The 17,150-nt window shown below is 44.9% G+C and overlaps 1 protein-coding gene across 2 annotated transcripts in view; it reads left to right on the top strand.

The window, feature by feature from the left end:
* The window catches only part of LOC143940359 (clathrin heavy chain 1-like), a 253,280-nt gene that overhangs the window by 121,223 nt on the left and 114,907 nt on the right, over positions 1–17,150 (top strand). For both annotated transcript variants that reach the window (XM_077461620.1, XM_077461619.1), the window contains exon 3: positions 11,234–11,502. In XM_077461620.1, coding sequence (XP_077317746.1) covers positions 11,234–11,502 — 269 coding nt within the window. The remainder of the gene's footprint in view (positions 1–11,233; positions 11,503–17,150) is intronic.

The raw sequence follows: 17,150 nt of genomic DNA, 5'->3' as shown, positions 1-17,150 counted from the left end.
GCAAAAAATAAAAATCGCAGAGGCAATCAAATACCATCAAAAGAAAGCTCTATTTGTTTGGGTACAACATTGCATGACCGCGCAATTACCAGTTAAAGCAGCGCAGTGCCAAATTGTAAAAAGACCTCTGGTCATTTACCAGCAAAATGGTCCGGTCTGAAAGTGGTTAAATAAGTCATCAACATAAAATTGCAGACTTTTATAAAGATCATCATCTACAGTACATAATGTCAAAAGATTAAGAGAATCTGGAGAAATCTGTGTGCAGGAGGGGATAAGGTCGAAATGCAATATTTGATGCCTGTGATCTTCGATCCCTTAGATGGCACTGCATTAAAAAAAAAAATAGGCATGATTCTGGACATCACTGTATGGGCTCAGAAATACTTCCAAAAATCATTTTCTGTGAACCCAGTTCACCAAGCCATCCAAAAGGCAAATTAAAGCGCTATCATGCAAGGAAGTCTTATCTGAACATTATGCAGAAACGCTGCCATCTTCTCTGGGCCAAAGCTCATTTAAAATTGTTCTGTTGCAAAGTGGATACCTATTCTGTGGTCAGACGAATCAAAATTTGACAACCATGCCTGCTGCGACCTCCGAACAAAAGAGAAGCACCTTCTGGCTCAGTTCAAAAGCCTGCATCACTGATGGTATGCGGGCGCATTAGTGCGTATGCAATGGGCACCTTGCACATCTGGAAAGGCACCATCAATGCTGAAAGATACATCCAAGTTTTAGAGCAGCATTTGCTCCCATAGAGACAGCATCCTTTTCAGGGAAGAGCTTCAATATTTCTGCAGAAAAATGCTAAACCACATTTTTTGATCTAATGACAACAGTAGCTTTGTAGTTGAAGAGTCTGGCTGCTTAACTGGCCTGCCTGCAATCCATACCTTTCACCAATTGCAAATATTTGGAGCATCTTGAAACTGAAAAATACGACACAGACCCAGGACTATTGAGCAGTTAGAATCCTATATCGTGCAGGAATGAGACCACATTCCTCTTGCAAAACTCCAGTAACTGGTCTCCTCGGTTTCCAGACATTTACAGAGTGTTGAAGAGGAGGGCCCTGTCCCAACATTTTTGCTGCCGTTAAATTTTTACAACTATCTTATTTATTTTTTTAATGTTTTCTCTTATGAGCAAAATATTAGATTTGCAAATTATTGCATTCTGTTTTTGTGTAGATTTTAAACCACTTTTCTAAAGATTTTGGAATTTGGGGCTGTGCCACAAATTGTTACAATTAGGGATGCACCGAAATTTCGGCCGCCGAAACATATCGGCCGAAAATGCCCTTTTCGGCAATTTGCCGAAAGAGAAAAACGGCCGATAATGGAGCCGAAAATGGGGCGGGGCCAGGGTAGGGGGCGGGGCTCCGCCCCCCACCCCTGGTGCGCCCATCATGAAAAGCTATAACATTCCAAATAGTGCAGGAGAGCCGTCTCCACCACCTGTTTGATCACAGAGTGGGAACATCACAGCTTTTATTTCAATAGCTGTGTGTTCCCGGCCGTGCGCCGTCACGTACAGCCCCTCCCCCTTGTCCGGGCACTTTGATAGACAGATCACCCGTAGGATTGGACGGATGATCTGTCTATCAAAGTGCCCTGACAAGGGGGAGGGGCTGTAAGTGACGGCGCGCGGCCGGGAACAACACACAGCTATTGAACTGAAAGCTGTGATGTTCCCCTGCTGTGATCAAACAGGCGACGAAGGCAACTCTCCTCTTCTCTCTTCTCTTTACAGGTTAGCTGCTATGAGGGGAGACACTGGCTGCTATGAGGGGAGACACTGGCTGCTATGAGGGGAGACACTGGCTGCTATGAGGGGAGACACTGGCTGCTATGAGGGGAGACACTGGCTGCTATGAGGGGACACACTGGCTGCAACGGGGGACACTGGCTGGCTGCATTGTATCAATTGTATCATGTGTGCAATTTCTGACCATCTCCTGTACCATGTCCCCTGTCTCTGAGCATCTCCTGTACCATGTCCCCTGTCTCTGAGCATCTCCTGTACCATGTCCCCTGTCTCTGAGCATCTCCTGTACCACGTCCTCAGTCTCTGACCATTTCCTGTACCACGTCCCCAGTCTCTGACGACCTCCTGTACCACGTCCCCAGTCTCTGACCATCTCCTGTACCATGTCCCCAGTCTCTGACCATCTCCTGTACCATGTCCCCAGTCTCTGACCACCTCCTGTACCATGTCCCCAGTCTCTGACCACCTCCTGTACCATGTCCCCAGTCTCTGACCACCTCCTGTACCATGTCCCCAGTCTCTGACCACCTCCTGTACCATGTCCCCAGTCTCTGACCACCTCCTGTACCATGTCCCCAGTCTCTGACCACCTCCTGTACCATGTCCCCAGTCTCTGACCATCTCCTGTACCATGTCCCCAGTCTCTGACCACCTCCTGTACCATGTCCCCAGTCTCTGACCACCTCCTGTACCATGTCCCCAGTCTCTGACCACCTCCTGTACCATGTCCCCAGTCTCTGACCACCTCCTGTACCATGTCCCCAGTCTCTGACCACCTCCTGTACCATGTCCCCAGTCTCTGACCACCTCCTGTACCATGTCCCCAGTCTCTGACCACCTCCTGTACCATGTCCCCAGCCTCTGACCACCTCCTGTACCATGTCCCCAGCCTCTGACCACCTCCTGTACCATGTCCCCAGCCTCTGACCACCTCCTGTACCATGTCCTCAGCCTCTGACCACCTCCTGTACCATGTCCCCAGCCTCTGACCACCTCCTGTACCATGTCCCCAGCCTCTGACCACCTCCTGTACCATGTCCCCAGCCTCTGACCACCTCCTGTACCATGTCCCCAGCCTCTGACCACCTCCTGTACCATGTCCCCAGCCTCTGACCACCTCCTGTACCATGTCCCCAGCCTCTGACCACCTCCTGTACCATGTCCCCAGCCTCTGACCACCTCCTGTACCATGTCCCCAGCCTCTGACCACCTCCTGTACCATGTCCCCAGCCTCTGACCACCTCCTGTACCATGTCCCCAGCCTCTGACCACCTCCTGTACCATGTCCCCAGCCTCTGACCACCTCCTGTACCATGTCCCCAGCCTCTGACCACCTCCTGTACCATGTCCCCAGCCTCTGACCACCTCCTGTACCATGTCCCCAGCCTCTGACCACCTCCTGTATAAAAATATTTTTTAAAAACAGTCATTTTCGGTATCGGTGCTGTTTCGGTATCGGTTTCGGTTTTCGGCCTAGTGTATTTTTCATTTTCGGTATCGGTTTCGGCACCAAAAAACCCATTCGGTGCATCCCTAGTTACAATGATAGCTGCCAAATGGCTTTTTAAAATACATTTGTTAGATCATATAGGAGTTTGTAGGCATTGCTGTTTTTACCTATCCTCTTTTAACCACTTAAGGACCGCCATTCTGCCGATATGTCAGCAGAATGGCACGGCTGGGCACAATCACGTACCAGTACGTGATTAAGTGCCCAGCCGTGGGTCGGCGGTCCCGACCCGGTCCTGTGCTCCGTGGCCGTGGGACCAGCGGACCGGATTACCGCTGGTGTCCCGCTATAACTTGTGCGCAAACCAATCAATCGCTAATTGCGATTTTTTTTTTTTTATTTATTTTTTTTTTTTTTGGTAAAAAAAAATGTAGAATACATATCGAACCTAAACTGAGGGAAAAACTTTTATATATATATATATATATATATATATATATTTTTTGGGGATATTTATTATAGCAAAAAGTAAAAAATATTGCATTTTTTTTCAAATCTGACGCTCTATTTTTGTTTATAGCGCAAAAAATAAAAACCACAGAGGTGATCAAATACCCCCAAAAGAAAGCTCTTTGTGGGGGAAAAAAAGGACGCCAATTTTGTTTGGGAGCCACGTCGCACGACCGCGCAATTGTCAGTTAAAGCGACGCAGTGCCGAATCGCAAAAATGGGCCTGGTCCTTTGGCTGCAAATTGGTCCGGGGCTTAAGTGGTTAAAACCAGAGGATGGGCAGTGAATAAGGATATGCTTTTACAGGGCAAAAAGCTTGAGATATAATATCTGGTGGGACAGTTTGAACAACCCTTTATGGATGCTTTTTTTCTCAGTTTAAGTAAATTTACATTGGTGATATAATGACTGTATTAAAGCTGCATTTGGTGGAACCTGTTAATCTGTTGTCCATAGGCACCAGCAGAACACATCTCTTCACTAGTTCCCCAGTCTGGGGAAGGAATGAAAGTAGGGACTGATCATGCTGAATAATTTGACATTGCTGTTACTTTCCCTGAGATAAACTCAGGGCCAGATTAAGAGCATCATGGGCATGGTGTTGAGAATTTTGGTGGGCCTTTTTTTAGGAATAAATAAAATTTAAAGTTTTTTTTTTTAATTAAAATGTGATAATTGTTTATTATTAATAATAATAATTGTAAGGGGGGGGGGGGCTGAGAGAGGACTGGCTGGAGCCACGTGACCGGCGGGAGCCACCGGTCACGGTACTTACCGATAACATCATTGGCACAGTATACACAGCACACATTTACAAGATATTTACAGTACCTATAGGTGAGCCTTATTATAGGTACAAAGTGTAAAGGGAGTTTTACAACCTATAAGTAGAGTAGTAATGTGGCTCTTGCAGCGTGCCATGGCAAACTGTGGGTGGGTCCGCAATGACTTTAGAGACATTTAACAGTTAAACAAAACAAAAGCCTCCTTGTACTCAGGGACACATACAACCTTTAGCACATCATTGTTTTAAAAATTAAAAACTGCCATTACTTATGATATGTACAATGAAAATAGAGAGCTAACATTCAGCAGTGGTGATATACCTATGAATGTGCCCTGCGATTTACCTATCGATGCCACCACTGCTGGGACAAGGCCATCCAGTGCCCAAGGCAAAGATACCAAGCTGCACCCCCACCCCCCCCCCCCCCCCCCATACACACACACACCATAGGGAAACGGGGAAGGGTTGGCAAGTGTGTCTTTGGGTGGGGTATATTAGATGGAAGGAAGGTGCTGTGAACTGGAGGGTGAGGGATGTATGGCACAAAGGCAGTGTAATGAAATGGGTTGAGGTGAGATGGATAGGAGGGAAGTTCTGGAAGAGGTGAAAGATTGGTAGACTGGAGGTAGCATAAGGAGGAGAGGGTTGCATTCAGAGGTGCTGTGATTTGTAAAGTAGTTGGTAAAGAGGCACAGTGATCAGTGAGAGGTGGGCGGCAGACGCTGTAACTGTGTAGAGAAGGTGAGTTTATATGGGGGGGGGGGTATGGTTACAGGGAGGAGTTGTGACTAAGAGAGGGGGTGGACTGTAATCAAAATGGGGTTGGAGGGAGGTGTTGTGATTATGGGACCTTGTCAGTGTTACCTCTAGCTTCCTCCAGAGGTATATTTTGCTCAGCAGACCTATGACTCAAGGATCTCCTCCTCCAGATCCAGGGCTGCTGATCCTGCTTTTAACTGAGAATGCCAGACAATCCACTACCCTCTCCTGCAGTAATTAGTGCTTCTGATCAGCCTGGATCAGTGGTAGAGCTTGCTGTTGTCCCACCTGCTGTAATATCACTACCTGCACTGTGGCTAATGTGCGTGAAAGGTTTCTGTGTGTTTGTAGTGGTTTTATTTCTGGAGAGCCAGTGACACTGCTGTCTAAACTGATGTCACAACTGCTGTCAGCACACCTTTGTCAGTGAGCTTGCGATCAGTAGACGTCATCACCAAAATGTCTTTGGGCACATAGTTCTCCTTCTACAATTTAGCAGCACAGTGCAAGAACTGATATTGCAGCAGGTGTTCCATCAGATTAGACCCGTTGGAATTGGTAATGAAAGTGACGTTTCGTATCCACCATCTTGTTGCACCCCGCACTTCTCCACAGTCGGGATACATGGGGAGAGGGGCAAGCGGACATCTTATTACACCCACCGAAGTTTTGTATTTCAGTTATTTTTAACAGAAAATGGAGCTTATACTGAAATACAGTATTTAGAAAACCAACGGACTGTTTAATTTTAAAAGCAGCGGCAAACCTGCTGGTCTCACAGGTTTGCTAATGTGACAGAACAGCGCTGCTTTTATAATGCAACACGTAAACAGTCGATGGATTTCCAAATACTGTATTTCAACTTATATGCTTATATTTCCTTTTAAATATAACTGTGAAGTGCAAAACTCCTGTGGGTGCAACAAGATGTCCGCTTGCCCCCTTCTCAGTGCATTGTTACTGTGGAGGAGTGTGCGGTGTAGCAAGATGGCGGCGACGGAATGTCACTTCCATTACCGATTCTGACAGGTCACCAAATCCGTCGGAACACAGGCAGCCAGCAGTAGTCATGGGACCCCATACAAAATGACAGGGGCCCCCTCAGCTCATTGCTCTGTGGCTCCCCTCTGTTTTGGTTAGCTATAGTGTGTGTATATATAGCTATGGTTTGGGGGGCTGTTTTATTAACTCCATGACGACCAGCTGCCACAGTTATACTGCGGCAACATGGCTTGGCTGTGCGAATCGATGTAATGGTACATCAGTAGGCGGGCACTACGGAGCCGATGGTCACGATCACTCGGGGCACACACACAACCGGGATCTGTGTGTGTAAACAGTTTCCAGTTCTCTGAGGGGAGAACAGACAGATCATCTGTTCAGAGTATGAACAGACAATCTGTCATCTCCCCTGCACAGTCCTCTCCCCCCTTCAGTTAGAACCCCTTCACTGCCAGTCACATTTTCACAGTAATCAATGCATTTTTATAGCATTGATTGCTGTAAAAATGTCAGTGGTCCCAAAAATGTGTCAAAATTGTCTGACGTGTCCACCATATTGGCGCAGTCCCGATAAAAATCGCAGATTGCCACCATTACTAGTAAAAAAATAAAGCCAGAAAACTTTCCCCTATTTTGTAGACGCTATTTTTTTTTTTTTTACGCAAACCAATCAATATACGCATATTGTGATTTTTTTTTTTTTTTTTTATGTAGAAGAATACGTATCGGCCTAAACTGAGGAATTTTTTTTTTTATCTATATAATGGATAATTATTCCTGCGCTACCATGTATAAGGCACAAAAGAAAGGGAAAAAGAAGGGGAAGAGGGAACTGCTGCAAACATAATGTGGGCCAAACCGTACCCACTTGGAATTGTAATGTATTAAAGAAATGGTGTAGCACTGTTCTAAAAGGTAACAAAAAATTATACAGTAGTGACAAGATAATGTAGTCTTTTCAGCAGAAAGTGGCACTAGAGATGGCAATATAAATGCAAAGGGAACATGGGTTGCTACAGACAGCAGTACCGGTAGGAAGCCAGTAGGTGCAGAGTGCCACGGATTTTTTTTGTTCTCAATACAAAAAAAATATGTAAATACATAAGAATAAGGGGAACATTAAAACAATAATACATAGGGTGCAAAAAATGGCTAATAACCCCTTTGCATTCCAAATACAATAAATATTGTGCAAAAATAGCTAATAGAAGGTGAAGGCACTATTGCAACCTTGCATTTTTGCACAATATTTATTGTATTTGGAATGCAAAGGGGTTATTAGCTATTTTTTGCACTGTATGTATTTTTTACATTTCCCCTTATTCCTATGTATTTAAATTTTTTTGGAGATAAAACAAAAAAATCCATTGCACACTGCAACTACTGGCTTCCTACCGGTACTGCTGTCTGTAGCAACCCATGTTCCCATTGCATCTATTGCCATCTCTAGTGCCACTTTCTGCTGAAAAGACTACATTGTCTAGTCCAATTTATCTTGTCACTACTGTATAGTTTTTTTATATATAATTTTTGGGGATGTTTATTATAACAAAAAGTAAAAAAAATATTGCTTTTTTTTTTTTTTTTTTTCAAAATTGTCGCTCTTTTCTGGTTTATAGCTCAAAAAATAAAAACCACAGAGGTGATCAAATACCACCAAAAAAAAGAAAGCTCGGTTTGTGTGAAAAAGACGTCAATTTTGTTTGGGTGCAACCTTGCACGACCACACAATTGTCAGTTAAAGCGACGCAGTGCCGAATCGAAAAAAAGTGTTCTGGTGAGGAAGGGAGTAAAATCTTGTCGGGTTGAAGTGGTTAAAGCCGGCCGCACATGGATTGAATTTGGCCAATTCAGCAGGGACTGGGTGAACTTTGATTAATGCGCGGACTAGCTTGTTGTACACAAGTTGATCTATCAATTGTCTTGTGTGCAACCAGCCTGTCAGTTTTTTTCCCCAAATGACCAGTGCTGCCAGCTATAGCCAGCAGCACTGATCATTGTATTCTGATGACAGGGAAGGCTCAATAAAAGCTCAGCAACAGTGATTGTGTGGATGGGGGAATCGCCTCTTTTTTTCATTCATTGGTTGAATGAGTAGTGTCTGGCCTGCCTTAAACACGCTATAAATATCAATTCATTGGAGAGGAGGAAATGTCTTTGATACAGCTGCTTGCACTCAGGGTCCTTTCACACCAGTGTGCGTGTGTTATGGTCCATTTGATGTGTACCCTCTGTTGTGTGCAATTGGTAAAATGCTTTGCATTGTTCATTTTTTTTCCTTTTTTTTTTTTTTTAAATCCATTCCAAGGTAATGAAAGACTTTATGTGCATTGCACTTTATGTGCTGTTGTGATGTGTGTTGTGCTTCAATAAAAATGCATAATTGTTTTCTCTGTGAACAAAAAAAAAGCTCATGCATGGTGTGAACAGGGCATATACAGAGTACCGTATATACTCGAGTATAAGCCGAGATTTTCAGCCTCTTTTTTGAGGCTGAAAGTGCCCCCCTCGGCTTATACTCGAGTCATCGCTGTCTGCCTGCTCGATCAGCGTATCGAGCAGACAGACAGCGGCCATTCTAACATTCAAACGCCGCGCCTCCGCCTTCGCCTGTGATAGGCGGAACACTGAATTTCCCAGCAGCCTGTGTTCCGCCTATCACGGACATCGTCTCATCCTCGTACTACGGACGAGGATGAGACGATGCCCGTGATAGGCGGAACACAGGCTGCTGGGAAATTGAGTGTTCCGCCTATCACGGACATCCGATAGGCGGAACAGCAGTCAGTGGGAAATTGAGTGTTCCGCCTATCACCGACGGAGGCGCGGCTTTTGAATCCTAGAATGGCCGCCGACGAAGAGCTGAAGGACGGAGGCTCGGCTCGGGACGGGACGCAGGCTGGACGGGACGCAGGCTGGACGGGACGCAGGCTGGACGGGACGCAGGCTGGACGGGACGCAGGCTGGACGGGACGCAGGCTGGACGGGACGCAGGCTGGACGGACACAGGCAGGCTGGACGGACACACACACACACACACACACACACACACACACACACACACACACACACACACACACACACACACACACACACACACACACACACACGGATGCATGGACACACACACACACACACACACACGGATGCATGGACACACACACACACACACACACACGGATGCATGGACACACACACACACACACACACACACACACGGATGCATGGACACACACACACACACACGGATGCATGGACACACACACACACACACACACACACACACGGATGCATGGACACACACACAGGGATGGACAGGCATGTCTCACCCTCGGCTTATACACGAGTCAATAATTTTTTCCAGTTTTTTGGGGGTAAATTGGGGGCCTCGGCTTATATTCGGGTCGGCCTATACTCGAGTATATACGGTAATTGTTTTCTCTCTGTAGGTATGACGAGTCTGCATCCTTCTTCCTAAAGGTTAAAAAAAAAAAAAAAAAATATGTAAAAACTTGCTAATATACTTAAAATTTGCTTAGTATGATGATCATTCATTTTTAGCCGCTGTTACCTTTTCAGCTAGAACATGTTTGCACAAACACATTTTTTCTTTTGCAGTGTGGGAAGTAACAACTATCGGCATTTGTGGCTCACCATCATGTACTGTAGAATGCTCTAGCTCGTAGAACAGATAGATCTGTTTGACTGCATGAGATGTAGACTGGGCACCGAACCCTCTCCCATCACTCGTGGGGCGCTGCTTTGCTAGTGTAATTCACTGATGGTACACTCGGCCATTCAGAGTCTGTGGATCCTTCCTCAAACTCCCACCAGCAAAAGACAGCTGTGGGTGTCCAGCAAGTGAGACTTTCACTGTAGGGGTGGGAGTTAGGAGAAAATGGGCGTTTTGTGAAAGCTGCAGGGTAGGGGCAAGAGTCAGCCTCTATGTTGTGCTACACTACACTGTGTGCAACTCAGCTGGCGACTCACGATTTACATAATACCACCTGCCGTCCGTGATTTACATAACAATACTACCTGCCGCATGCAATTTACATAATACCGCACGTAATTTACATAGCAATACAGCCCGTAATTTACATATTAATCCTGTACAAACACAGCAAACAACATTAATGACTCTCTAGCCCAAGCAAATCTCAAGGTAGGGGCCTGGCGCTACGGTCCTGGATAAACTGACAGTGAAGTCAATGTTTTTGTTTTGTCTTCATAGGTATGAGCATGCATGGTTGGAGTATTGCGTATTTGTATGTTTGTGACTACGTGTGTGTGCGCGCTCACAGGTTGATCTGTGTTCAGATAAATTCTGTGTGTATCTATATCAGTGTCTGCTACTGTCTATAGCCAGGTTAAAACAGAGTAACACCCAAAAGTGGAACTTCCATTTTTAAGCACTTCTTGCCCCCTTACATGCCACATGTGGCTTGTCATTTTTCTTTGGGGGAGTGGGTACTTAGTTTTAAGTGGGACTTCCTGTCCCACTTCCTGCATCCGCCTATGGGCCGCCTAGGCGGGCCCTCCCTCTCGGCAATCTTCTGGGACACGTCATAGGTCCCAGAAGATTGCTTGTCCACTTGGAGAGCGCAGTGTAACTTGTGACTAGCCCTGAAGCCACGAGCTGTCACAGCCGGGTGCCCACAGTTTCAATGGAGGTGCCATGGAGAGGAGGGGGAGAGGAGTGAGGTTCCATGCCGCCGCATCACCGGACCGTGGAACAGGTGAGGGTTTGTTTATTAAAAGTCAGCGGCTAAACTTTTTGTAGCTGCTGACTTTTATTGAACAAAAAAAAGTCTGGAACTCCGCTTTAAGAAAACTGTTTATATTATCCACGCTAATCATTCTTATTTAATGTATTTGTTTTCTGGGACTGCTTCCAAACCGTGCAAAATTACGTTATGTCTTTATTTGATGCAGTGTGTTATCTCATTTTGCAGCTGGAAAAACCCTTCAGATCTTTAACATTGAGATGAAAAGTAAGGTGAAGGCTCATACCATGTCAGAGGAGGTCATTTTTTGGAAATGGATATCTGTCAATACTGTAGCTTTGGTGACTGAGACGGCCGTATACCACTGGAGCATGGAAGGAGATTCTCAGCCTCAGAAAATGTTTGATCGCCATGCAAGCCTTGCTGGCTGCCAGATCATCAATTATAGAACAGATGACCAACAGAAGTGGCTCCTGCTTATTGGTATCTCTGCTCAGGTATTTACATAAATGACATCTTTTATTACTGGATATACATTTTAAGAGTTCATATCTTGTTAGTGCGTCAAATTTCCTGCTTCTTTAGAAGTGCTGCGGTTCCTCTGAGCTGTAGGGAGCCTATGGTAAGGAATAAGTGCACAGCAAAGATAACTGGTAATTTCTAATGTGTATTGAAACATTTTGATTGCGACACACTTTGGAGAGCATCTGGAATAAATGCAAGTGCCCTTGACTTATCTGTGTATGTACAATAAAATGGAATTCCTAAAAATGAATTCCAGGTATTAATATTTCATGCATAATACATTGGTCCAGCTTAAATCAACATAGCTATGCATATACCATACCTGGCCGATGCCCCTGAAAGCTATAAATTGCTAAATTAGACACAGCTACTCCATGATTATTATTATTATCCCCAGTTGCTTCTGGGTGTCCTGCCTGGCACAAGCTCCTTGCATGAGGCAGAGACGTTACACTCGCCACCTCATTTACTCAAATAATGTTTTGCATTCATTTTGGAAAAATGCAAGGCATTTGGTGCTTGGCGCCTGTGTGTGTGTATATGTATGTGCGTGTGTATATGTATGTGTATATGTGTATATGTATATATATATATATATATATATATATATATATATATATATATATATATATATATATATATATATATATATATATATATATATATATATATATAATATTTATTTAAATTTTTTTCCCCTCAGTTTAGGCTGATACGTATTCTACATATTTTTGGTAAAAAAATCGCAATAAGCAATTGGTTTGCGCAAAAGCTATAGAGTTTACAAAATAGTTTTATGGCCTTTTTATTAATATCTTTTTTTTTTTTTTTTATTATTGTGACTGCAACATGGCGGACACATCGGACATTTTTGACACATTTTTGCGACCATTGTCATTTATACAGCAATCAGTACTATACAAATGCCCCGATTCCTGTGTTTGACACTAGCAGTGAAGGGGTTAACCACTAGGCGGCAGTGTAGGGGTTAAGTGTGTCCTGGGGCGTGTTTCTAACTGGGGGCATGGCTGTGTGTGACACATCACTGTTCTCTGCTCTGCTCACAGGGAGCAGGGATATGCTTGTTTACATTAGCATCTCCCCTGTTTTTCCTCCCCATGAGGCGATCGCAGGTATCCTTGTGAGGTCGATCGAGTCCGCGGGATCCACGACCCGACTCAGGGAGTTTGCCGCGGGCGTGCGCCCGCTTGCCGCCTCTTAAAGGACAACGTACAGGTATGTGATTCTGCCTGTACGAGCCCTTTTGCTGACGTAGATCGTCGTGAGGCGGTCGGCAAGCGGTTAAATATGGGTTGCATGAATGTTACATTTAACCTGTTATGAGACTTCCTTCTCCCCAGTCTAAGCAAGGGAGAGGGATATGTTGACAGGGGTTGTTATCAGTTGCTCACCATGGTTTTACCATGCCCACTCTCTATTACTTATATCAGGGCTTGACAAATTTGCTTGGAATCTAGGAGCCAGCTAAAAAAGTTAGGAGCCAGGTCGGTAACGGCGATCCGGACCTGTCCCTGGCCTGACATGGAGACGAGTGAGGGGAAGATAGCGCAGCCCCCCCCCCAACCTGTCTCCAAGTCATTGCCCTTAGCTCTTAGAGGGACATTTTATTTATTTTTTCAAATGACAATTTTTTTTTAAAAATTGCATTTTAGTGTAAATATGAGATCTGAGGTCTCTCTGACCCCCGATCTCATATTTAAGAGGACCTGTAATGCTTTTTTCATGTTTTTTTGCATGTTTTGAGTTACAGAGGAGGTCTAGGGCTAGAATTATTGCTCTCGCTCTACCGATCATGGCGATACCTCACGTGTGGTTTGAACACCACTTTCATATGCGGGCGGGACAGGGCGCATTTAAAATTATTTTTATTTTCTTACTTTAACTTTTTTTTTTTCACTGTTCTTTTAAAAAAAAAAAAAAAAAAATTGTGTCACTTTTATTCCTATTACAAGGAATGTAAAAATCCCTTGTAATAGGAATAAAAGTGACACCATTTTTTTTTTTTTTTAAAAGAACAGTGAAAAAAATAAAAGTTAAAGTAAGAAAATAAAAATAATTTTAAATGCGCCCTGTCCCGCCCGCATATGAAAGTGGTGTTCAAACCACACATGTGAGGTATCGCCATGATCGGTAGAGTGAGAGCAATAATTCTTGCCCTAGACCTTCTCTGTAACTCAAAACATGAAACCTGTAGAATTTTTTAAATGTCGCCTATGGAGATTTTAAAGGGTAAAAGTTTGTCACCATTCCATGAGTGGGCGCAATTTTGAAGTGTGACATGTTTGGTATCAATTTACTCGTCGCAACATTATCTTTCACAATATAAAAAAAAAATTAGGCTAACTTTACTGTTGTCTTATTTTATTAAATAAATTATTTTTCCCCAAAAAAGTGCGCTTGTAAGTCCGTTGCGCAAATACGGTGTGACAGACAGTATTGCAACGACCACCATTTTATTCTCTAGGGTGTTAGAATAAAAAAATATATATAATGTTTAGGGGTTCTAAATAAATGGAAGGAGATAGGCAGGCAATAAAAAAAACAGGCAAGGGAAGCTCCATTAGCATTGCTGATTGTCATACCAACAGCCACCACAAGAGGGCACCAGATTCCAGAAGGAATCCTAGGACCGCAGATGGCCTCTAAGCCGCGGCCTCAATTACCGGCCACCGGCGGAACGGCCTGACGCGATCATGCCGGTAGGGGGGGGGGGGCGGGTCCACGGAGACAGGATACCCCCAGCTGTGCTGCGCCAGGTCGCTAATTATAGTCGCAAATGCGACCTGGCCCCCGGGTTTTGTCGCGCCCTGGCTTATATTATCTGAGCTGGTCATAACTTTCCTCTTGGTTGCGTATGTTATTATGTTTGTATTTGATGGCCGATTTCCCAGGTATATATTTCACCCACTAACGATTTGATATAAATGTATTTTTTTATAGAACCATATATGTTTGTATTACTGTTTAAAACTACCTTAAAAAGATTAAAATATATAAAGAACAGTAAAAGTATTTTCTTTATCGTACATAATGAGACACAGAGCCTTAAGTAATTACTTAAAGCCATGTACCCTTTAGAAAAAATAAATAAATTAAAAGTCAGCAGCTACAAATACAGCAGCTGCTGACTTTTAATAATTGGACACTTACCTGTCCCAGGGTCCAGTGATGTGGGGGATCAAAGCCCCGCTCCTCTCCCCCTCTGCTCAGCGGCGCCGGAAGTTTAACTGTTGTCACCCGGCTGTGCCTTCACAGCTGGGCACCCACTGCGCATGCGCGAGCCACACTGTGATTGGCCGCGCAATCATCTGGGACCCAGATGATTGACAAGAGGGAAGGGAAAGGGGCGATCTCCCTTCCTGCACTGAGGGAAATGATGTCAGGAGCCCAGGTGCCGAAAGGAGGCAGACTACGAGGGACCCCCTAGCAACAGGCATTTAGAGGTGAGTAAAAGATGTTTTCTCCAAATATTTTTTTTTTTTTATCTTTTTTTTTTTTTTTTTTTTTTTTTTTTTTAAGCACAGTAAAATATATATAAATTTTTTTGGGGGGGGGGGGGGGGTGGAACTCCACTTTAATAGGTTATAGGCCACCTTCAGGTGATGGACACTGGTTATACCCAATCCAGGAAGTTCACTCCCTATATAACACCTCCTCCTTCCAGGAACGCAGCTTTTTATTTATTTTTTTGCCAGTTTCTAAGCTGTTGGTCACGAGTGAAGATGTGCTCTGAGGAGCTCCAGGAGGGATCCATGCTGGATTTAAATAACCTCCATAAAGACCAGATCCATCCAAAGTGCCATTAAGGCCTAAAAGGATGGTACCTGGGGCCTCATATAAGAAGCACAAGGTTTTGCTTGTAACGCCTCTCTTTTTAGGGATGGACCCCAGGAACCCAGCAGGGCTTTGGTCTTGCTACATTACCTAGCTTTCCTGGTGGGGTGCTTTACAGGTCCGAGGGAGTTGGAACCCCCGATATTAGGGACCCGGTCCTTGAAGGTTTGCTAAACGCAGCCCACCGTGATGGGTGAAGGTCAGATTGTCTGTTAATGCAGCAAATCCTGTGGCGGGGATAAGGTAAGGGAAGAAACTTGGGAACTGAAAGGTTTACCTATGTATTCTTCTATTAGGGAAAAATTGTTGTTATTCCTTAATTCTCCACTAGAGGCAGTATATATGCACATACCTTACTCTGATGTCTTCACTGTAAAGCTTAATCTGTGTGGCTGCAGCAGTCTGTGGAGTGAAACTTTTTCTCAGGTAAGAAAAAATCTGACAAAATGCTTTCTATCTCCCCCCCCCCTGAAGGGACTGAGGTTCAGGGGGACATCAGCGCTGTACCTCCTTACATTACCCCGAGGTGTTACCTTCAGTCGATCAGGAGAAAAAACATACCGATGATTGCTCTGTGGAGGAAACAACGGTAGATGAACCTTTTTTTCAGCCTCACAATCTTAGAAATTGCTGATACAAAGTCGGAGGTGGTTCGTTCCACTTTCATGCTGCCCATAAAGCAGTCTCCTGACAGCTTGGGTTCCTTAAAACCTTTGCATGCGTTTCCTGCACATGCATTAGAACAGCTTATTTTTACTGAATGTGATCACCCGGATAAGCATTTTCTCCCTCCTAAGAGATTTTCTTTTCTCTATCCCCTGGAGGAGAAATTCTCCAAAAAATGGAAAGTACCAGCAGTTGAGGCTGCAATTTCCAATGTGAATAAAGGCCTAACTTGTCCTTAACCAGTTGCCGACCGCCGCACGACGATGTACTTCGACAGAATGGCACGGGCAGGCATATGGGCGTACATTTACGTCCCTGCCTTCCCGCGGGTGGGGGGCCCGATCGGGCCCCCCCCCGGTGCCAGCAGCAGTTGGAATCCGTTCAGGAGCGATCCGGGATGAGGGGGCGGCCATTCATTCATGGCCACCCCCTCGCGATCGCTCCTGACGAATGGAAGTGAAGCATGACATCACTTCCCCTCCTGTAATGTAAACACAGGCAGAGGAAGTGATGTAATCTCTCCTCCGTGTCGGTATTTTTCGTTCCGGCACCGAGGAGAGAGGATCGGGGAGTTGCACCAACACTACACTACACAGTAGAACATGCCAGGCACACTCTCACCCCCCCAATCACCCCTGCCCCCCCAGTCACAGTGACACCAATTGCATTTTTTTTTTTTGCATTGGTGTCATTTGTGACTGTAATAACTGTTAGGGCAGTTAGGGTTAGCCCCCTTTAGTTCTAAGGTACCCCCCTAACCCCCCCAATAAAGGTTTAACCCCGTGATCACCCCCCGTCACCAGTGTCATTAAGGCTGGGTTCACATTGCAGCGGTTTATGAGAACGGATGTGATTCGCACTGCAGTGCCAATCACATCCGATCTCTGTGCGATTCGAGTTCAGCCATACAGATAGTATGGCTGAATTCCCGCCGCACCCGCCGCAAACTCACACGGGACCCTTTTTTTGGTCCGCAGCAGAATCGGATCGCATGGGTGTTCACACCATGCGATCCGAGTTTGCAGATCGCACTGCGATATGCAAACTGATCTGGGGGTGTCATTAACATTTCACTGACACTCCCAGCAGTTCGCATAGG

The sequence above is a fragment of the Lithobates pipiens genome, unplaced genomic scaffold, assembly GCF_037356315.1.
Source record: "Lithobates pipiens isolate NorthernLeopardFrog02 unplaced genomic scaffold, aLitPip1_a1.2 Scaffold_3, whole genome shotgun sequence".
Classification (NCBI taxonomy): Eukaryota; Metazoa; Chordata; class Amphibia; order Anura; family Ranidae; genus Lithobates; species Lithobates pipiens.
This window is presented reverse-complemented; position numbering and strand designations above follow the sequence as displayed.